The sequence below is a fragment of the Henckelia pumila genome, chromosome 2, assembly GCF_033568475.1.
Source record: "Henckelia pumila isolate YLH828 chromosome 2, ASM3356847v2, whole genome shotgun sequence".
NCBI classification, from domain to species: Eukaryota; Viridiplantae; Streptophyta; class Magnoliopsida; order Lamiales; family Gesneriaceae; genus Henckelia; species Henckelia pumila.
This window is the reverse complement of record NC_133121.1, coordinates 148,343,622-148,367,158: the sequence shown is the minus strand read 5'-3', so window position 1 is coordinate 148,367,158 and position 23,537 is coordinate 148,343,622. Positions and strand designations below refer to the sequence as shown.

Genomic DNA, 23,537 nt, shown 5'->3' with positions numbered 1-23,537 from the left:
TGTAAGTAAACATAAAATACACAATTAATTCAATGAATCTAATTTAGATGATATTATTCTTGAAGAATAATGAACATATAAAAATAATATCGCAACAAATTATTTTTTATCTTGTGAATTTTGGGATAGAAATGGTATAATTATCAACAATTAATTTGTGTTTTTTTTGTTATTATACAAGATGATGAGTATTTAGAATTATAATTCGTATAATTTTTCAATAAAAAATTATTGATGAATAACATGGGTCAATAATAGATAACTTTAACAAATCTTCTCAAAATATTTGAAGCTTATTATTTGAAAATATTTTCATTTGTCATGGATGTGTGGATTTGAGATGATATATATATATATAAACATAAAATTTCTTGTGAGATGGTCTCATGAGTTAAATTTTATGAGATGGATCTCCTAATTAACTCAGTCATTTATAATATACTAATTTTGATGCTACAAGCTTACAAGTATTACTTTTTATTGTAAATAATAAATATGAACATGATTGACTCATCTCATGGATAAAGATCTGTGAGACCGTCTCACAATAGACCTACTCAGATAGAAAATTATTGAAAATTTTGATATTCAAAATATCTTTTTCGCTTACTTGAAGATGAAAAAATATTTGATCTTGAATTATAATTTTTAAGGGCAATTCATATATACATCATCATGTATCACAAATTATACTAACGATCGAGACTATGAACTTACATAAAGCGATTAGTAACAAATGAAGATAATGCGACTGATCTTTTTACAAAGTCATCACTTGCATCCACTTTGAGAAAATTAATGAATATATAAGATTGGAATACGAAGAGTGAATAATTCCACGTGATGATTACAACATGTGGAGTAATCAAAGTTATAATTTGTTTTCCTTGTCCATGGTTTGCTCCATGCGATTTTTCATATCGAATTTTTAATGAGGCAGTTAAAAATAAGGGTGACAAAAATTTCCGAAATCCCAACCCTTCCCGAATCTCATCCTATTTTCGTCCCGAAAAAATCCATACAAAGAAGGTATTCTATAGTAAGCACCGTCTTCTGTAACAGAAATGGAAGGGAGAGGCTTGTCACACGTCAGGGTTGGAAGATATCCTAGGTTACTGCAAGCAATCCTAAATGGGACTTTTTCTCTTTCTTGCCTGGGATTGGCGCTCTTGCTCGCGCATTTGGTACTTATGGAGGGACTTGCTTTGCTTGCTTTCTTCCCCTGTGAGAACCGTCTACCGTTTGCATTGATTTCACGTGTCTGTTCTGTTCAAATAATCATTTCCCGTAAGCGAAGGTCGCTTCAATAAAAAAAAATCCGGCCGAAAATCGTAGAGAAGACAGAGCAGGAAAACATTTTTCCGACCCGAACTTTCGGGATTTTTTTCATCCAGATTAATATCGAGAGAGGGATCGGGAAAAAAACTTTATCCCGACGGGATTCCGACCCGTCCCGAAATAATATAATAATATATTTTATTAATAATTTTATTAATATATGAAGCTAAATATTATTATGTTTCAACTCATATAACAATTAATTATGGATTTAATTGATATAATTTTTATTGTTGGAACGATCGAATCGTGAAATCAAGAAATGACATTTTATTATTGTGTATTTTTTTAAAAAAATAAATTAATAATTTAATTAATTCATATTTATAATTATTTATTTAGAATAAATATGTAGAACAAGAGATCAATTGGACTATATATTTAACAAAATTTATTTACTAATTGTATCCGAATATTTTATTAATAATTATCCGATGCACTTTTTTTTCTTAGCAAAACCTTGAAGCATTATCCGGAATATATTCGGAATATTTTAATATTATATGATTTAAGTTGAATATTTATTTTTATTTAGAAATATAAGTTTCTAAATAACATTTTTTTTATAAAATAATCACATTTTTTGTTTTTATAAAGAAATAGTGAATTTGAAAAAAAATCGAGATTTCCTTTTCCTAACCGACGGGATCCCGAATGTTCGGGATCCCGAATATTTGGGTCCCGACATGTGTCGGGTATGAGATCGAGAGATAAAAATTTTTCGATTCTTTTCGGAACGAGAGTTGGGTAGGAGGGTTACGGGACGGGTCTCGACCCTCTTCCACCCCTAGTTAACAAGTAGCAAAATATCGTACTCTTTTTCTTTCACTAGGTTTTTGCTCATTGAATTGTTTTAGTAGGGTTTTAACGAGACACATTCATCCATCGGGATGACGTCCAAAGAAGTATTTATTATTGCATTTTTTTTTCTTTCAGTCAGGTTTTTCCTATATTGTTATATTGTCAAGATTTTAATGAGGCAACACTCGAGTCCCTATGAATTTTCCATGCATCCATCTTACGAAATTGAGATTTTGATGATTTTTGTGTAAAAATCATAGAAAGAGCATTATAGATAACTTTTACAGTTAGATTTGTGATCAAGATAAATATGACAAGATAATATCTGTAAAAATTTGCGTTATAGTATTTTTTTTCATATACATATGGTGATTGACTTCAATAAGAGTTATACTTAATATTAACTATTTTTGGGTCCGAAAATGCAAGCAATCTTGATTTTAATGTTAATAAAACTTGTTATTGTATTTATAATATATTTATTCAAATGTGCAATTAATAGATCATATTTTGGAAGTGCTAAGGTGTTGAAATATAATTTCAGCATAACTTAGCTTCTGGCGCAGTTGTTTATTTCAAGCATAACTCATAGCTTGTTGATCCAAATGACCAGTCACCAAACTGTTGAACAACCAACACAGGGAGACTTAAAGTCATACTTAGACCAGGTGGACCTATTCGGATGTGTTTCAAGGTCAAACCATCATTTCAAGATATAGTCGGACAAAATTGTAGCAGTAAATATATTGACAGACCAACTCTAGTTTAATGGTCATAACTATTTGATCCGGCATCCAAATAGAATGATTCAGTATGCGTTACAAAGCTACAAAGAAGATCTAAAAATTCTCTTCACAAGTAAAAGCTAAATCTGAGCTTAAAAAGCTGATAAATCACTTTGACTTTGCTGGTTTTGCACAGGTTGCTGACAGAGCTCAATATTGTACATAGTCCGGTATTTTGAGCATATATCCCTTATACATACTCGAAATTGAGTGATTCTTGATTTCGTGGAAATAAATACGAAGATATACAACTTTTATGTTGCCCACTTTTCCTAGAAATCGAAGAATCAAGAGATATAATCACTCGACCGGACCACATTCACTCGCCCATTTGTTCGCGGTTGTTTTTGAGCAGGCCTAGTATTTCGAGCATAACTTTCTCATACGAAATCAAAATTGATTGATTCTTGATTCATTGGAAATCCAAGACAAATGTCTATAAATTATGTTCATCACTTTGCTCAGAAATCAATGAATCAAGATCTATAAGCTCTCGATCGGACAACATTCCCTCGCCCAGTGAAGAGTTCACTCACCTGTTTTTTTAGCCGGTTTGGTATTTTGAGCATAACTCTCTCATATGATCTTTAAATTGAGTTATTATTGATGCATTGAAAAGACAAGACAAAAGGATACAATTTTCATGTTCAACATGTTGCCCAGAAATCAACAAATCAAGAGTTATAAGCACCGGATCAGACAACAACTATTCAACCAATCGAGGTGTTGTCACCTGGTCTCTCAACCTGTCACCTGGTGCTTTCACCTGTTTTCTTCTCCACCGGCCAGCAACTGTACAGAAACACAAATATGACTGTTTTGATGACAGAAACAGAACATAACCTTTTTCAATGGTCATATTTTTGTATCTAACGTCTATATCACTGTTGGAGGCTATAAATACAACATCTTGAAGATCAAGCAAGAGCTTTTGGATGTAGATCTAAAGCATGAACATATTATACAAGAAAAACAAGCTAGAATGAGAGCAAACTCAAGACAGTGAGGTGTGAAAAAATACAAGAGTTGAGTTTTGAGAGATAAATCATACATACCAAAATGAGTTTATAGAACACTCTTCCTTGTTCAAGAATAGAAGAAAAAATCATTTGAAGAGAGCTCACTCACACAAAAGAGATATGTATTTCATAGAATAGTTGGAATAGTTGAGTGAGAGTCTTTGTACAAATATATTAAACAATGTGTAATCTTTGTATTGCTACTGTTTTTGAATGATTTGTTGAAGCATTTTATGTGTTTTCTAAAATACCAAAATCTTGCCTACCATGTGTTTGATAAAATGCTTCAACTAAATTTTTTATTATTTCAACTTGCAATCTTTCAAACGATTTTCAAAATGCTTAATCAGTTTTTAGAAGGTTATGTTGAGTGTCTTGCTCTTGGTTTTATAACCAAATTCAATATAAGCTTCGATGTTCGATTCATTTTTGAACATTTTATGAACGAACTATTATATCTCAAAATATTTTAAAAAGGTGTATTTAGTCCCCATCTACACACATTATAGTCAATCCCAACACTATTACAAAAAAATATGATTTTTATACGCCACACTTGAAGTATTTATACACTTACGATGTATTAACATTTTAGTTCTTAGATCATCAGCATATCATGTCAACTTTCACAAAATATAAAGACCCACGTTATTCAATGATATTAAAATACCAGGAGAATTACACCAAGTTGGGAATAGATGAAACTCCGAAAACTAGCATAATTTGATTTATATAATCTTTTAATTGATTATTAAAAAAGTGAAAAAAAATGTATTTAAACAAGTAAGACACTTATGGTGGAACCAATTCGAATCTTGTGCAACTAATTCCCGAATCCCATATATGCTTCAACATTGGTACACTCAAAAATCGTTTAAAATGTCTTTTTCAAAATATTATAGTAAAATATATATTGAATTTTCATGTTGGAACTTGATTGGGCCCTTCATTACGAAGACCCTACCAAACAAGCCCGAAAGGAATTGGCCTTATTTTGTCGTCATTTTTTTCCATAAAATATAAATAAAATCAGAGAGTAGTCATTTTATTCCACTTTTATTTCAATCAATTGACAGTTAACACGTTTCCCCATATTTTTGAATAATTTTTTTTACCAATTTTTATGTTATAATCAATATTCTAAAAAGCGGTAGACGGTAAGCGGGCGGTCACCCACCACTTAACACCTAGATGCTTAGACGACCACATATGTGTTTTTTTCTTTTTAGCTTAAATATCTAATTATTATAGTCTGATTCATCTTAATATTTCTCCAATAATTTAATTCACCTGCCTAAGTGGTGTTTTTTTAAGTCTAAATATCTAATTATTATTGTTCACCTTAATTTTTTTTAATAATTTATCGTTAGCGAATTCAACTCAAAATACATGACATATTTCTCGTTTGCATCCGATACAAATTGATGGACAAAAATGCCAATAATTTTTTTTAAAAAAAATTAAAATTAAAAATATAAAAAAATTATATGTTAATCTAGGGGGTCGCCTAGGTGGATTTTTAGGCGTCTAGGCGACGATTAGGCGGTCTAAACGACCAATTAATGTAATAACTTTCTGAAGCTTCAATTTTCTAAAAATCGCGGCGATGGACAACCGCCTAGCGCCTAGGCGGTCATAAGCGCCGACTTTTAGAACACTGATTATAATACAAAACATACAATACTTAAAATTTTAAAGTTAATTTAAAATTGTTTGTACTAATTATTTCCCCCCAAAACTTGAGAAACAAATCAAAATAATCTGCTCATTCACACAAATATCGGATATTGCCGCTTACTCTTAGAATGATGACATATAATTTACGATGATTCGTAGTTTATTTGACACTAAAACATCAAATTTAAGATAAGATTTCATGTTCGAGACTCGATTATAACAAAATACCTCCTTTCAAATCTAAATAATAATAATAATAACAATAATAACAACAACAATATAATAATAATAATAATAATAATAATAATAATAATAATAATAATAATTACTATTATTATTATTATAAAGAATGATTGCATATAATTTGGTCTTCAATGATTGATCTCGTATCATTACGTATTATTATTTACTAAATGAATAAGAAAGTCGAAGTTCCATGATGTTAGCCTCTCAACAATCGTGGGTGGACTTGGTTGCGAAAAATATATACCTTTCTATTAAAAGAATAAATGTTCTTCAATGGGGAGATTGCAATTTATTCTTTTATATATTTGTCCTTTTGTGATCGAGTTATGCAATGTAAACTATCATACTTATTTTTCTTGTTTTTTGTATAAGTCGTCTTTTTTTCGGCATAATGCTCACATGCGATGAACATATCAACCATCAACATTCTTGATAAAAAAAATATAAAAACATTAAGAAGATGCATGATTAAAATCAATGTTCTAAAAAGCTTGATTAAGTCTCGCTTAATCTCGCTTAAGCTTGAAACTTATCTAAAACGCTTCGCTTCAACCAAAAGCGGTAAAAAAAAGGTTAGACATAGGTTAACCATATCAAGTGTCATTAAATACGCATAAATGTGATTTTTTAAAAAAACCAAAATTGATTAATAAGACGAAAATAGAACATAAATTTAGCAATGTTATAAATGTATAATATTGTATGACTAAGTGTAGCGATAATGTGAATGCAGTACATATTGAGGAATTTTAGAGCTAATGTTTTAAATTAGACCAATTTATTCAGTTTGTGTTCGATGACACGAGATATGTAATGAATGATGAAATAAATTGAATTAGAATCTCACAAAGAATTAATGCATTACACTTGATTTGTTTGAGATGACTAAAATTATAGTTTCAATTAAAAAATCTTTTTTATGCTTAAGTGTATGCTTAAGCTCGCAGTAATCGCGCTTAAACTTAAAAAGCTTGAAGCTTGACTCCCAAGTTTCGACACGCTTCACGTTTTTTAGAATCAATTTAAAACCACATTTTACAATATAAGATCGAAATTGTAATGTGGTCGTTCTTATTTAGATCGACACCACTGATAAAATTTTAACCACTATAGATGAAATGGTCATTGACACAAATACATAGGCCCTATGTTGGATCCCACATAAAAATTTAACTCAATGATAATCTTTAGGTCTACCGAGTATATAAATTACAATGTCTATTCGGGGACATCGGACAAAATTGGAACATAGTATATTAATTATAATTTGATCTAATTTTGTTGAATAGTAATACAAATCATGATTTTTTTAATGTTAAAAATAAAATAAATCATGATTTCATTTGCTCACTTTCCGACCTTTTATTATTTTTATTTTATTTATATACTTGTGAAAGAAAAATAATAAAAATGTAATTTAAAAACAATTGATAACAAAACTCATATGACATATCATGAGTTAATTTTGTGAATAAGATAATCTCTTAATCAACTTAATTCATAAAAAAGATATTATTTTTCGTTCTATACATAAAAATTGAATATAAATAAATACTTGCCAAATCATCTCACAATAAATATGATTTTTTATTATTTGTAATATATTTTACCGCGATTTAGTTTATGCTACACCATTTATACATCATCAAATCATCGGGAGAAAAAATATAAGTAAAATAAATTAATCAGATGAAGTACAGTACATGAAATGTACAAATATATATAAAATTAGAAAAAGAGGGACCATGTGTACAGTGAGGTTCTTTCTGGGAGTTTTCAGACATTGGACGTGGTGGGAAGTAAATTGTTTATGGCGACACCAGACAATGACAGCTGGCCTTCCTCCTTAAATTTAATTAAATTAAATTAAATTAAATTATTAATCTTCTTCCATTTTATTTTCCATTTTAAATTAAATGAGTATGATATGATCTGTAATATTCATTACTCCATCCTCCTTAAATATATAGATTTATCATATTTCAAAGTAAAATCAACTTCCTATTTTCTTAATCGCACGTTACTTGGTTGAGAGGCCATTGAAGTAAAATAAAAATAATAATAATAATAACAATAATTATTATGATTATTTTTAAAAAAAACACTTTTCTTTTGTTTTTTTTACAAGAAAAAAAACACTTTTCTTCAAATTGATGTTTAGTTATAAAACAGTTTCAAAATAAATAAATAAATCTTGCTATTTTTTTAACTTTTTTAAAAATAATAAAATCATTTAAAAAATATATTTATTTAAACATTTTTTTAAGTTACACTTCTTATATTTAAGCTGACTCTTTATGAAAAATTTATTGTAATTTTGTAAGATGTGATTGGTGAGATATATTAATAAAACCCTAAGAAAAAATATTATTAAATCCGATAAAAATAATAAGGAGATATTCTTCACTTTTGAAAGATAAAATAAAATTGGGACAAATAAAAAGTATATAATATTGATATAAATAAAATAATAAATGCATAATATCAGGGTGACATTTAATTGGTACTAGAATAAATATCAATAAATACTTGGAATTTAAATTTACGTGCTGCGCTGGTGGAAAAAAGGTAAAATAAAATGGGAAAAATATCAGTAATATTTATTTATATTTATGTAATCTCTCTCCATCTCCAGAATCTCGTGTTCCTTATTAGCCTTTCTCCAAAACAAAGATAAAGAGACAGAGAGAGAGAGAGAGAGGGCTGAGTGAATGCCTGACTGCAACGCACGTCGGCGCATGTTAGCGCCGAGCCCCGTTCTTTTATTCTTCTAGCTTCCATTAGAGATCGAGAAATTATATATATATATATATATATATATCTTCGATCTGCCATTGGATTTTTGGATTAGAACAATTGTGATTCTGGCGGAACTCAGAGGAACCTTAGCGTTCCTCCTCTCCTCCATTTCTTCTTGCCAGCCGACGAGGAAAACAAGGCATAGATTCTTCTTCCCGGGAAGGAAAATGCTGTGGATAATGAAGTTCTCTGGTTTTTTCTCTGCGGCGATGGTGATGATTGTGTTATCCCCTTCGCTGCAATCATTTCCTCCTGCGGAAGCTATTAGATCCTCTCACGTCGATACCCATCTCAGATTGCCCACCGACACCCATTCGTTCCATGAATTTTCCTTCAGAAAAGCCCCCGCATTCCGCAATGCCGACGACTGCCGCTCCTCCAAGTTGGAGGAACCCGGCGTCTGCCACCCGTCTCTCGTTCATGTGGCGATTACGCTCGATGTCGAGTATTTGCGTGGCTCGGTTGCGGCTGTGCATTCAGTTCTCCAGCATTCCAAGTGTCCTGAAAGCGTTTTTTTCCATTTTCTGGTCTCGGAGACTGGACTCGAGGCTCTGGTTCGTTCTACTTTCCCTGAATTGAAGTTTAAAGTGTATTATTTCGACCCCGAGAGAGTGCGGAGCCTGATATCGAGCTCCGTTAGGCAAGCGCTGGAGCAGCCATTGAATTATGCTCGGAATTATTTGGCAGATATTCTGGAGAGTTGTGTGACGAGAGTGATATACTTGGATTCAGATCTTGTAGTGGTCGATGATATATCGAAGCTCTGGAGAACTAGCTTAGGTAGGAAAACGATCGGCGCACCCGAATACTGCCACGCCAATTTCACCAAATACTTCACCGCCCATTTCTGGTCCGACCCTTCATTCTCCGGCGTGTTCTCCGGGCGGAACCCTTGCTATTTCAACACGGGAGTGATGGTAATGGATCTGGCCAAATGGAGGAAGTTCGGGTACACGCACCGGATCGAGAAGTGGATGGAGATTCAGAAAACAAGCGTCAATCGGATCTACGAGTTGGGCTCGCTGCCACCGTTTTTACTGGTGTTCGCCGGAGACGTGGCTCCGATCGAGCATAGGTGGAATCAACACGGATTAGGAGGGGATAACGTCCGGGGGAGCTGCCGCGACCTCCACCCCGGCCCGGTGAGCCTCCTCCACTGGAGCGGCAGCGGGAAACCGTGGCGGCGGCTCGACTCCAGACGGCCGTGCCCATTAGATTCCTTGTGGGCCGCATTCGATTTGTACGAACACTCCACGTGAAAAGTTTTGCTCTTCATCTCCTCCTCCGCAACACCTCCACTTCCTCCATTGGTAAATTCCTTTAAAGTTACTTTTACCTATTATTTTCTCTCCACATTTCTCTTAAATTTTTTTTTCTAGTTAAAAAAATTTACTTTGTCGATAATTATTTCATTGCTAATTAATTCCCTCTTGTAAACTTCTGTTTATTTTGATTGATTGATGAGTACTCACGGTCTGTGTGTGAAATTTGTATTCTTTTTTTATTATTATTCTCGTCCATTGGAAATAAAATAAAACGAGGGAAACAAAAATATATATTGGGTCAAAGTCAAACATGTATATTACAGCATGCATTTTGTATATTTGATTTGATTTGATGGATTACAAATTAAATACTCCGTTTAATGGTTTTTTAATTAATAAAATCGATTTAAAGTTTTGAAGAGGGGGAAAGCACAAAAGAAATAAGGACAAGTTTCAATGTTGTCGGTCCACATGTGTCCTATCAGTACTTGGTACGTGTTTGTGCGTATTTTATTTTATTTTATTTTCAAATTTTCATTATTTTTATTTTTTACGATCGATTATTTTTACTCGTGTGGATTCCGTTTTCTAAATTTGGTTTTGATTATAATAAAGATACGTGATTAGTTTTGATTGAAACAAATAACAAATGGATTGCGATGTATACATCGATGAATGTCGAGTGGCATTAAGTGAGGGGCCCAGATTTAGATTGTTGCTTACAGAAATGTTCATACTTTGAAAAATGGGGGGACCTCTTCCCCCCTCTATAAATGAATGAACAATCAAAATTAATTGGTTCCGAGTTGGGCATTTTTGGAGGGCCATGAGTAGTTTCATTTTTTTGTTTAATTTAATTTAATCATATAAATGAGAGATTCAAATAACTAATAATATATTATTATACAAGAATGTGATGGATGAATGGACGGCATGGGTTGGTTTGGTTTACATAAGTAGGTGGTTCATGTGGAATGCACCATTTTCCTTTGATTTTGTTCCCATTATACAAAAATAGCTAAAAATTTTGCATATTGGTAGATTTTTACGGGATTTTTTTTGTGAAACTAACGCTCAAGAAATTAAATTCAATGATAATGGGGCCCGAAGAAGGATGGGTGGGGATAGCAACAAAAAAAGGAAAAAGGTGAAAAATGCATAGGCCAAAATGCCCAAACTTTACAGCTACAAAAACATCAATTGCCAAAGATGAGGGGACCGATTCCTGAATAAACACTAGCCCCCCTTTTATCCAGCTGAATGCACACACATGGGACGATGAAAGTGGCTGCCCACCCCCACAAACATAAGAAGATGCTCCTTTACTATAATAATATGTTTCAGACAACAATATGAGAGAACTAAAAAGATATTACATTCACTTGAAAGAAAGCATGTTTGGCTACAAATACATCACCCCAACTGGATTTAAAGAAAATGTAATCAATCACACAACAATGCAGCATATGTTTTAAAAATGAAACAATTTTGCTTAGCGCGATGCGATGAAGCGGAGGTAACTTCACCTGGCGGAAAAAAGAACTGCAACTTATAGTACTACCGCGCTTCAAGGTATCTCGAATTTAAAGTTGCCTACTTGGCTTCCCAATGGAGGGTATATGTAAACTGTTAGCAATGAAATGACGATGCAGATGAGTCCTGACCACAAGTACACGATTGTTGGGATCTTTCCTTTTCTCCCCATCAGTCCCTTTGCGAACGGGTATAGATGAGAAAGCACCCAGAAGCTGAAGAACACACCTCCCAGTAGCTTGCTCCATTGAGGGAAAGGACTATAGACCGTCCTGGAGATGGCTACTCCGATGGCAAGCATATTAAACATGATGATTGTAATTGGTGGGATCATCAGAGTAGTCCACCTGAACTCGTATAGCTCAGCAAACTCGTCTTCCCCTTCGTCTGGTGCTGAAGATTTGGATGTCAACGTGAATGAGATGTCGATGCCTGCTATGACTTTGAGTAACCCTTGAACCACGGCCGCAGGGTGTGCGCTGGTTCCACCAATCAACCAGAACTGCTCGTTTCGCCACCAGTCGTGTAGAGTGATCCCTGACCATTTGATTTCCAGGACCGCCAGCATGCAGAGAGTGAGTGTGATGGCCAATAAAAATGTTAGAAATGTGATGTCCAAGGACTGGACGATGAACTTTCCTGAGAAGAGTGAAAGTGCGGGAAGAATGCAGTAGACGAGTAGGAAAATCGAAGTGAATGGGTACATTCCAACATTGAAATATGCCACCCTTTGAAGAAACTTCATTCTTGGACTCGCGAATAGAGCATTGTTCCGAGAGAAAAAGATCTCAACTGAACCAGTCGCCCAACGAAGAACTTGGTTGAGCCTGTCGGTTAAATTGATGGGAGCTGTACCTCTGAATGCATCTCTCTTAGTAACGCAGTACACCGATCTCCAACCTCTATTGTGCATCCTGTAACCTGTAACAACATCTTCTGTCACAGAACCGTATATCCATCCTACCCTGTTTCCCCACTCGGTTCTATCCTCATAGAAACAACTAATAACGCTCACTGCCTCAGAAAGAGCTGAAGCATCCAATGGTTCACGTTGCACAGCAAGAGAACCAGCAGGCCTTCCAAGGCAACTTTTTCCTCTCAGATCATGAAGTAGCCTTCCCCCGAATTCAGCTACAGCAATCGAGTCGATAAGAGAAGTAGAGTTCCCAAACTGCTTTGCAAGTGAGGCTCTGGCAGCATCGTCTTCTTCATCGTTTTGATCCCCGTTGATAGGCAAGAGCATTTCATCATCTATTTGATCCCCTTTCTCCTTGGATTTTCTCAGAAGTTTCCTTGTCTTATTTCTACCGAACCATCCATGATGTTCCGTGGCTCTAGGGGGACTAAATCCGTACAGAGCTATTCTCCTGAAAATGCAGCCTGTCCCCACATACATGGGACCTTGTAATCCATCAAGGGCTCTCATGCTAACATCAAAGAACACGGTGTTGTGGTTTGCATAACGATCATTCGGATCAATGCCTTCAAACCTCTGTGGGAACTGAACATAGCAAATTTTGTCACCACCTCTGTCCAGCATAAAGCACATTCCTTCTCTCACAGCCACTGAGTTGTAGATGTAGTGGTCACAATCAAGATTTAGAATGAAGGCACCATTTGACATTATTGCACTTGAGCGTACTAAAGCATTCATTGCACCAGCTTTCTTGTTGTGATCAAAACCAGGCCGTTTCTCACGAGACACGTAAACTAGCATCGGCATCCTGATGTCCACATCTGTCATGTCAATCATGTTTTCCTCATCGGCTTCATTACCAAAAAGTGGTTCTGGACCTGCGGGGACTAGCATTATCTGCATTTACAGAAGTGATGTTAGGACCTCAAACTTGAACCAAGACAACATAAGTTAGCCCATGTATAGTTTTCTTCAAGTTAATAATAAATCATATAATGCCTAAACAGGTAAGTCTGAAAGAAATGATTTCAGAGGGAAATGGTACCTGTATGATGCCCTCATGATCGCCTCTCGAGTGGCCTTCCTCTGCTGACGACCAAGTTCCATGCCAGTGGCTTCCATCGGCCATCCAAGTAGCCTTCGGTACCTTCAGAGGTTCGGTTGGATTTATCCCAAGTTCGAACTGTTTCTTCTTTGCTCGTAGCTCTGTTTGAGCATTATAAGCATCTGATCTTCTCCTGATGGATTCAGGCAAGGCATTAATCCTGACTTTAAATTCATCATATTCTCTCTTAACCCGTCTCCTGTCCCTCACAAAGTCAAGTCTCACTTTGTTCTTAAGCGGGTCGCGTTTTTGGCTGAAGTATGCCTCGGGATTCCTAGGTTCTATCTTATGCTTCCTACAGAAAGGAACCCATATTTTTGCAAAACTAGCAGCCTCAGCCAGGGCTTCAAATGTTACAAGAGAGCCTCCATCATCTGACAAGTAACATGCCACCTTTTCAACTGGATAATCAACAGCAAGAATAGATAGAATTGTATTTGCAGTCACAAGTGGTGGCTCTTTTTCTGGATCAGCCGTGGAAACAAAGATATCAATTCCCGGCAGATCAGATAAGTTTTTGGGGTTCCTTAGATTTGGTTCAGAGGATTCGAACCGCTCTTTCAGGACGGAGAGGTCAGTCACCCTTCTCACCGGGCAAAGCTTAGGAAGTTGATCAAGAAGCCAGGAAAACGCAAACCAACATTCACAAATAACGGACATTAACCACAACCAAATAGCTTCATGATTAGGATGCATTATCCTCCATGCTAGGAAGCAAGCAAGAGCTCCAAGACGAAGAATAATCAGCAATCTGCATAATAACAGCTCGTACCATCAACTTATAATTCTACAGCCTACTAAAAGATAAATCATTTTCATGAAATTAAAGGACCAACTAGCAGATTTCTTTAAATATTGGCCTACTTAGAACAGTGAGCAAGGGAGTTGACAAACTGAGTATAACATCATTCCAGTATGCATAAAAATCTATCTGTATAGCAGCAAGAAAAGGTTACCAAACAACAGAAATAAAGAAAACAATAAACCTGGATACCTGTATGGGCTAATTATTGCTGCAGAAACCCCAATTTTCCTTGTCAAAGGCTTGTTCCTCCTGTCACTAAAATCTGGGGGGTTTTCATACCCAGTCCCTCTTCCCAACTCATAATCCCTTGGCCACAACGCATTCCCATATCCATAAGTGCCTTTTGTCTCAAACAGCCACCGCGTGTGATCAAAATCGTGGTTCGGATTCTTGAAGGACTGAACCAAAGAGAAATTCTTCTCCAGCTTAACTCCCTTGCTCCAAGAAGGCAGGGGATTTGCCCGATCCTTCTCCTCAGACTGTAGTTCGTCCTCACTTTCGCCATCGCTAACTTCTTTGTATGTCTCTTTGCATCCGGGGCAACGTCCTCCATCATTTCTCATACAATCTAAGTAACAATCCGGGCAAATTCTAAATCCACACTCGCAATAATTCTTGAATTTTCCATTTACGGCCTTTTCATCACAGCCTTCCATTCCGCAAAGCAATTTAGATTTCTCAGTCGCATGCTCATCTTCTGAGCTTTTTCTAACATGAGCTTTCGTTTCTGACTTGAAACCCCCTGTGAAGATCGTGTCCTTGATGAACCCTTCACTAGGGGTTTTTCCATTCTTTCCTCTACTTTTGCTATATTCAAGCACAGGGCTGTTTTGTGAGTTAGAAAACACCCGATGATCTGGGGTTGGAGGAATGTGGACTGTGTACGCTACGAATTCTTCGGTGCTGTCTTTCGAGAAAGAAAGATATCTTCCACCGCCACTGGAAGAAGCTCTGCGATTTTCACGGCTGCCGCCGCTGAGCGGAGAATTGGGGTTGTGAGAAATCGAGTGGCGTGGCTTCGGGCTCGTTAATCCTACGTTTCTGGATCCACCAGAGGAAGTGACCGTGATCGTCACCGGAGACGAATCCGGTGAATTAGCAGCCATTTTCACCATCTTGTTCGCTAGTTTTTTCCTCAATCGGAAACAAGAAAACCCAGTATATCGAAGTTGAAACAGGAAATTCCCCAGGTAAAGAAAGGAAGAACAAATCGAAATGGAAAGAAATAAATTTTGTAGAATGAAAGATAAAAACCTGGAAGATGTTTCAAATTTGAAATATTTTTCAGGGAATAACTTGGGTGGCTTCTTAAATGAAGGGTGTAGGATTAACGGTCGAGTGATGAGATCCGTCGATGAGGAGAAATCTGGCCGTTGATGTTAAATCTAAAACGGCCAGTTTTCGTAAAAGCAATATTGGACCCTAGCTACTTTATTTTGGAATATCCTTTACCCTTTTGCTGTATCCTGCATGGCATAATTATAAATTACTTTCTTTTAAGCCCAAAGTCAAACAAAGAGAAAATAATAAATAATTCTAAAAAAATAAAAAATTAACTTCAACGGTCGAATTAACATACGAATTGAAATAGAATAAATAACATAACATAAAGTAACATAGGATTAATATTTGGGGCATATTATTACATAATTATTATTGTAATCTCGTTTATAAATTAATTAAATTGCATGCATATGATTACGCATGCCTTAGTAAATAATTCCCATGCAAATCTTGGATTACCAGAAATATCAATAACTAAAATCACAGAAATTTTAATTTTATTATTCGTTTCTACCATTCTTTTGTTAGAGATTTCATCTATAATAACTCCATATAATTTTTTTTAAAATAAAAATAATATATATATTTTAATTTTAAGTTTATTGTATATTTAGTCCTCATCCAAAACTAAATAATTGAAGGCATCACTTAAAATTGGGCTAATTGCATCCACACCCCATGTGAAAAGTCTAAAAAACATAAAACATCCTATGTAAAATTAATAGCATGTTAGACCCTATGTTTTAAAAAATTTAGCATAAAAACCCCTATGAGAGGGTATAAATGTGCCCGAATTTGTATAACATAGGGGTGAAATGTGCTACATTTTAAAAAACTGAAGGATGCATTAGCCTATTAATATTTCTTAGAGGGTTTGATGACTTTTAGACTTTTCACAGGGGAGATTAATGCAATTTGCCCCTTAAAATTTGTATTTCATAAAGTAAAAATCTGCCATAAAGCAGAAAAAAGGACAACATTCTTGCCATTAGTATTACTTTTTTTCCATAAATTTTTTAGTTGTATACATTACATTCATATTTAATTTCTAGTACTTGCTTTCTCGATTCAAAATTGTTAGGTTCGAATAAACAATAAATATGGTCAAGATCAGGTGAATAGATTGTATCTAAACATTTGATTCAATTTTAAATAATTTTAGCTTCGAATCTATTTTATAAATACAACAATATTTCAAAATCAAATAAATAAGTTGATCTTCATCTGATAGCTGATAAACATTAATACAAGCCATTGAGTACGGACATGAGTCAGCTATATATCAAGCTGCTCTTTATTTGAGATATGTTTTCTCTGATCTGATCTTCTGAATTATAACTCTATTATATATATTATGACTTGTAAATAATCTAAACATTTGATTCATCAATTAATGATTCAAATTGATCAATATTATTTTGATGCTATGATCTAATGATGAATCTAGAGCTAGCCTGTTCTGCTGAGCTTTTGATATTGAAGAATGCTGATTTTGTTCTCTGAATTGGTACAAAAATATGATAAGCTTGAGTCATTTTGTTCTGATTTGATTTGGCTGTATAAGATGTTAGTCAAATGAGCTTTAAGTGTTGTAGTTATCCAAATAAACTGATATTATTAATTGATCTTACAATTATCTTTGTAGCAGACATAAAACAACCGATGACTAATTAAAGCATGGCTCCAAAATGATATTTTTTGGGACAAATTAAAACATATTATATTTTAAAAAAATTCATGGACAACTCGTTAGTATTTGCTTAATATTGATACATAGACTCGATTTATTAAAATATATAGTACTCAAAATGTTTTAATTACAAGAATAAGAAAAATGATATATATTTTGATTACAAGATGTCTTCAAGATTGTTGACTATAATCATACGTACGCTTGTTTACAAAAGATATTTTACTTGTCTTAGGTTGCAAAAAAATTTAAAATTTAATAAATATTCTTTTTTTTAAAAAAAAATAATTTAGTAAACAACTAAGATTATATTAGAACAACATGTTATTTACACTTCCAAAATGTTAATAGCACTCCGAATAATTATTGATACTCAACAATAATCAAGCTCTGTAAAACATAAATCTTACGAATAAATTAATCAAGGGCTTCGTCTTCCTTAACCAAGTATTAAGAACTAGCCAACACAATTCATGAAGAAAAAAATAAAAATAATAATAAAAGACGGAATTCTAGAATTCTCAGAAAAAACCTAGTCTTTGCAAGAGATAAATCTTCAACTCCAATTGAAAGTCTGCGTTTTTTCTTTCTTTTCTTTTTTAAACTTAATAAAAGACTTATATCTTGGCAACAAATCGTCCAAAGATAAGCCTCGGAATTAAAACAAGAGTTTCCAAAACATAAAACTCTTCCAAAAATAATTCTGCGCACGACGGCGCGGGCGCTCAATGGAATGGCGCGGGCGCGCAGCTTCTTTGCATCTTGCATTCTTCAGAGTGGCGCGGGCGCGCCAAATTCCTGCGCGGGCGCTCCACTCCCACACATAAATTCCTTGTTTGCTACAGACCATCGCGCGGATGCTCGGTATTACTGCGCGAGCGCGCCTGATGTACGCTTTTCACAATATTCAGAGCGGCGCGGGCGCTCGATATTGATGCGCTGGCGCGCCTTCGCTTCGTATTTTCTTCTTATCTTCATCTTTCAAGTCTTGATCTTTGATTTTTCTTCCATTCTTTCTAGCTTAAATCCATCAAATCAAATCCAAGGCTCTTCTTGCCTTCATCCAACAAAAACAACATAACATCACATAATACCTACCAATCAAACACAAGATTCAAGCTAAATACTAAGCAATATAAGCGCATAAAATGCACTTATCAAATTCTCCCAAACTTGAACTCTTGTTCGTCCCGAACAAAACAAAACACCTAATAAAAATAAGTATACACAATATAAGAGAATCATCAATAATTATCGTGTATCAATAGCCTCAGCAACGAAATCACAATTTTTCAAATCCAATCACATCACATCCTCCTAACATTGGAAAATTGTTTAAGCAAGAAACATAGCTCAACCTCATAGACTTTTAGACTCCGCAACTCACGTTCACAAAATTCTCCCCCAAACTCAATTCAAACATCTATAGATCATGAGGACTTTCAAGGTAACTCGGGATCAACATGAAGGGTATTCAATCAAAAACACTCACAATGAAATTAGCTCAAGAAAGAATATAGTGTGTGCGTGTTTTGATCAAAATTCATATTCATCAAAAATGTCAATCGACAATCCATAAGCTAAACTCTCACAACCCCTCTCCACAAGTATATTAGGCGACTGTGACTCGGTCTATAGGTCTTATTCGGCTTATAATGTAAGGCTGGGCTTATGGCTACAAACGAAGGAAAGAATTCAAAGAGGGAGTAAAATATGATCTTATCCCTCAAATCCACTCCTTTTCATTCTTTCAACTCCATTTTTTTTCTTTTTTCATTTTCAACTCGCCTTTTATTCACGGTTTTCTCTTCTTTTTTTTCTTTTTTTTTTGTTTTCCAGATTTCTTCCTTCCACCCAATCTATTTCTTTCTTTTATTTCTCATCCCCTCCACTACTACACTTCTTTCGATTTTTTCGTTGCACTTCTCAACACACTATCCATTTATTAGCATTCAAATCAAGAGCATAAAAATCAAACATGCAATTACTCCCTAAAGGTAGGAAATAGTGTTTAAGCTGCAGGTAGTAGTTGTAGGACCTTGAAATAATGTCGAATGGGGGTTTATCACACGTTTTCACGCATGCCATTCGCTTTCAATTAGGCTCAAAAGAGATACTAGGGACACAATGCATTAAGGGTGGCTTGAAAGGCTCAATCTAATTCAGAAAAATTGCCTATCTCATTCCTAAGTCACAGTATACCCGTATTGCGCCTCGAGGGATGTTTAAGCTAGTTCTAGATTAATATCTCTCCACAATTAACTCACATGAATTCAACCAGTGCAGAAAAAGAAGAATCACCAACAGTAAACGGTGATTTTGCACAAAAAATACTCAGCAAATGCACCTCATGTACTCATGTATATGTGAAAGCTCAAAGGGCAACTAAGGATATTGCATGAATTAATCAGTAAAGGCCCAAATGATCCAAACAACGCCTCAATCCTATCTATATCTGTCTGTTTCAAACTCAGGATCAAACAAAATTCACAGAGTATATAGGAGTTTGAAGTCCACTTGGTCAAAGTTTCAAAAACAATTTTTGTAGGGAGGCAGATATTCAAGGAGTCAATTTTTTTTCCAATTAACACAACTAAAAATCATCATCGGCTATATTTTCACTTCTTAATTTTTTCTCAAAAGTTATGCAACTCTTACAACTCAAGCAAACAAACAAACAAACTAACTCGACACATAAAAACAACCATACTGACACTCAAATAAACAAGACCAAACACAATAAAATCCAACAACCTACTGAACTCCCCCCAAACTTAGGTACATACATTGTCCTCAATGATATGACAGTATAAAAGAACAGAAACAGGACATGTACCTCGGGTGATGACCGTCAGTGGTCACCACCATTACCATTAGGATGTGGATCAGTAGGAGGGTCAGTCGGGCCAAACATCGGAGGCCACTGTGGTCGCGGAGGTAGGAAGCTGGCACCATCAGGAAAGTAGTGCGGGAGAACAGCTGCAGAGAGGTCCATCATATAGTTCATAAAGACACCAGACGTCTGCTGCATAGCTCGAATCTCCTCTCTTTGCTGTTGCTGCTCCTGTCGTGACAGTCGCACCTCCTCCTCTAGTCTAGTCAATCGATCAGTCGCAGAAGGAGCCGACTGATGCTGGGGTGCCTGTGCTCTACATGCTGTAGCTCTCTCTTCTCTTGCTCGCTGCTCCGCTGGAGTTACCAAGCGGGTGTTGCAGTTAAATGCAATGGCGGCGATGGGCTTCAAAATCTCCTCCGTGGGGCTCCATTCCACCCCGGCCTCCTCACAAAGGTCAGAAATAATAACAGGCAAGGCAAGACCACCACTCGTCTTTCCTTGCACCACGTGCAGAATAGTCTCCTGACAAACTAGTCCCAAATCAATGGACTTCCCCTCCACAATGCAATAGAGCAATAGAGCTCGATCCCGTGTAACCTCGTGCTCATGGTCGGTCGGCTTCAGGCGAGCGCAAATAAAGTTATACCACAGATTGACCTCATATTGCAGTTCAGTCTTCTTCAACTTTGATGGCATACCATCACGCCCATAGCGCCACTCAGCCCCCGGTCGACAGATGCGACGAATAACAGCTTCGTAATCAATGTCACTGTTTTTGAATTCCAGATATTCATCGTGATACACCGGGAGAATCTTAAAAAGAGTATTGATGGAGTGAGAGTCGAATGGGACCATCTTCCCATGCACGAGTCCCTTCAACTGAACATGTTTCACTTTTAGGTTGGCGTAGAACTCTCTAACCAAAGGAACAACTGCGTCCTGAGGTTGCTTCGCAAACTCCTGCCATTGTCGGGCAACAATTTCCCGACCAATACTCGTCGTAAAAACACTTGGCTCAAAACCAACAGATGCGTCGAATCCTCGCTCGGCTAGGATGTTTTTCCCAAGACATTCTTGATAATATGCAGCAGCCGGGGCATTCCAGAAACTCCTATTAGCTTCGGTAGGAGCGGGAGCAGAAGAAGAAGAAGCAACAAACTTAGTTTTCTTCTTGGGCGCCATCTTGCAAACACTTGGGGTGCACTCCTGTAAACGTATTCAAATATGCCAATATACCACTCTTTTCTTCCCTCTAAATTTCAACAATACACACTGCACAACTTCACCACAATCACCAACCAAACGATTCAGAAATAATATTCCCCCCAAACTTCAACAAAATCCACACTTCACAACTTCACAATATTAATTTCGGCTTGAAGAAGAGCTTCAAACCCGGAGATGAAAGCCAACACTTACCCAATATAAGATAGAACTCAATGTCCGACTTTGAAAAGCTCCAAACAATTCCCACGAACGAGATGAGCAACTCGACCCAAATTCACGCGTCTTCGATGGGTTGAGAGAAATTGGGGAAAGAATTTGGTGATAGGTATGTGGGATGTAGTAGACAATTTCTCAAAGAAGGAAACAATTTGGAGAGGAATATTGAGTGAGAGTGGGAGGGTTTTAGGGATTTAGGGCTTTAGAATGTAGGATAGATGAGAAAGTAAAGGTTGTATCGATCCTCGGATTCTTTAAAAACCCATCGCGCGGGCGCTCAGTGTAGTGGGGCGCGCGCTTGCACATCAAGTTTCTACGAATTGGTGCCCAGGACTCGCGCGGGCGCTCGGTATAATGGCGCGCGCGCGTCTGCTTGACGTCTTTTTATATTTTTCGGAAATGAGAAATCGCGCGGGCGCGCGGTTTAGTCGCGCGCCCGCTCCTGGCCTTCGCAAAAAGTATGTTTTCTGACTTTGAAGCTGCGCGGGCGCCCAGTGGAATGGGGCGCGTGCGCCTGGGCATCGAATCTGCCCAATTTTGTGTGACAAAACCTGTGGAAAAGTAAAACCAAATCAATTCTCAAGTCAAGCAAAATTAGTACAGTAAAAACTAAAAAAAAAATGACAAAAGAAACGAAAGAAACAGAGGTGCAAAGAAGAAAAAAAGATTTGGGTTGCCTCCAAAATAGCGCTTGTGAAAGGGCCCGTGTCCTGATTTAATATTTAATGATCAAACAACCAGGATTAATTAATGTAAACAGCGAAAACGAGTTAAAAATTTGCGTTTTGGGCCTACAGAAAATTCGGCATAACCTATTCGTAAATAGGACATCCCAAAAATCTGTACAACACAACCAACAATATATACTCAAAAATAGAGACACAACACCAATTTACACACCTATAGTCGCACTGGCCAGGACTAAACACATGCAGAGCCGGCAAGGTCGATCACACAAATAAAAATCCAAAACAAAGTCCAAAACTATCGATACAGGTACACAGGGCATCACCCCGGCAAATATAAAACTCGCTAAACTGATATATACATATATCTGGGAACTCGACGCCACGCTCGACTCACTGGGTACCACTAGATGACGCTCCACCAGATGCGTCAAATCCCCCTGGATAACCTGCTATGGAATCACAAACAAACACAACATAAAAAGAAAACAGGGGTCGGACCCAAGTACGACGAACTAGAAAAATTACGACAAATATAACTGACATGAATAAAATCAAGTACAATGCAATGAAATGCAATGTAATGCGTGACAGGTATCAATAAAATAAGGGATACCAAATGGAGTCAAAACGAAACGTATCACAATAATCTCAGTGGCCACCCGTGCCAGGAACGCAGCAGACCTCGAATCATCACTTCTAATCCATACACGTAGCATCGGAGGGTGACAGGAGCGACCCGTCCAGCCTCATGCTGTCATCAGGAGTGTCGTACGTAGCATCGGAGGGCGACAAGAGCTACCTGTCCGTGACTCATGCTATCTCAGGAGTGCACTAAACAATGTCACTCGCTCCATGATGACTCCATACATCTCAAGATATCAATATCAATAGCAATCAAAAGAGTCAAGGCTCAACGTGCTATAAAAAATATTAAATGAGTGAATGCAATCATATAATCCACATAAGCACCTAAAACACGTTAAAAAAAATACTTAATATCATTACATGCCATTATAGGCATCGTAATATAAACAGCTCATACGTACCTCAACCAACACTTAATTTACCACAGAATATCTCAAGTAATATTCGAATACTCCAATCCTGTGAAAAACCATTTATTTCACATCAATTCCTATTTTCGTTTACAAATCTGAATATTATTAAAACTAAATCTAAAAATCAAACTAACATTTCCAATTATCCATATTTCATATTAAATCATCCTATAAATGACCAACTATCGAATAAACGACTCTAAAAGTCGAAATACCAACATATTCAGATTCTGAATTTTCCCAGAAAA

At 36.0% G+C, this 23,537-nt stretch overlaps 2 protein-coding genes across 2 annotated transcripts; one reads left to right on the top strand and one right to left on the bottom strand.

Moving 5' to 3' along the window:
• The first annotated feature begins 8,447 nt into the window (after nucleotides 1-8,447).
• LOC140883006 (probable galacturonosyltransferase-like 7) lies at nucleotides 8,448-10,215 on the top strand. Its single transcript, XM_073289294.1, has one exon. It carries the CDS (start codon nucleotides 8,833-8,835, stop codon nucleotides 9,922-9,924), a length of 1,092 nt encoding a protein of 363 aa, XP_073145395.1. The 5' UTR covers nucleotides 8,448-8,832; the 3' UTR covers nucleotides 9,925-10,215.
• A 1,118-nt stretch (nucleotides 10,216-11,333) lies between these two features.
• Nucleotides 11,334-15,458, bottom strand: LOC140883005 (cellulose synthase-like protein D5). Its single transcript, XM_073289293.1, has 3 exons — nucleotides 14,479-15,458; nucleotides 13,425-14,235; nucleotides 11,334-13,276 (listed from the first exon to the last, which is right to left on the bottom strand). Exons 1-3 carry the CDS (start codon nucleotides 15,402-15,404, stop codon nucleotides 11,498-11,500), a joined length of 3,516 nt encoding a protein of 1,171 aa, XP_073145394.1. The 5' UTR covers nucleotides 15,405-15,458; the 3' UTR covers nucleotides 11,334-11,497.
• Between the last annotated feature and the right edge of the window lie 8,079 nt (nucleotides 15,459-23,537).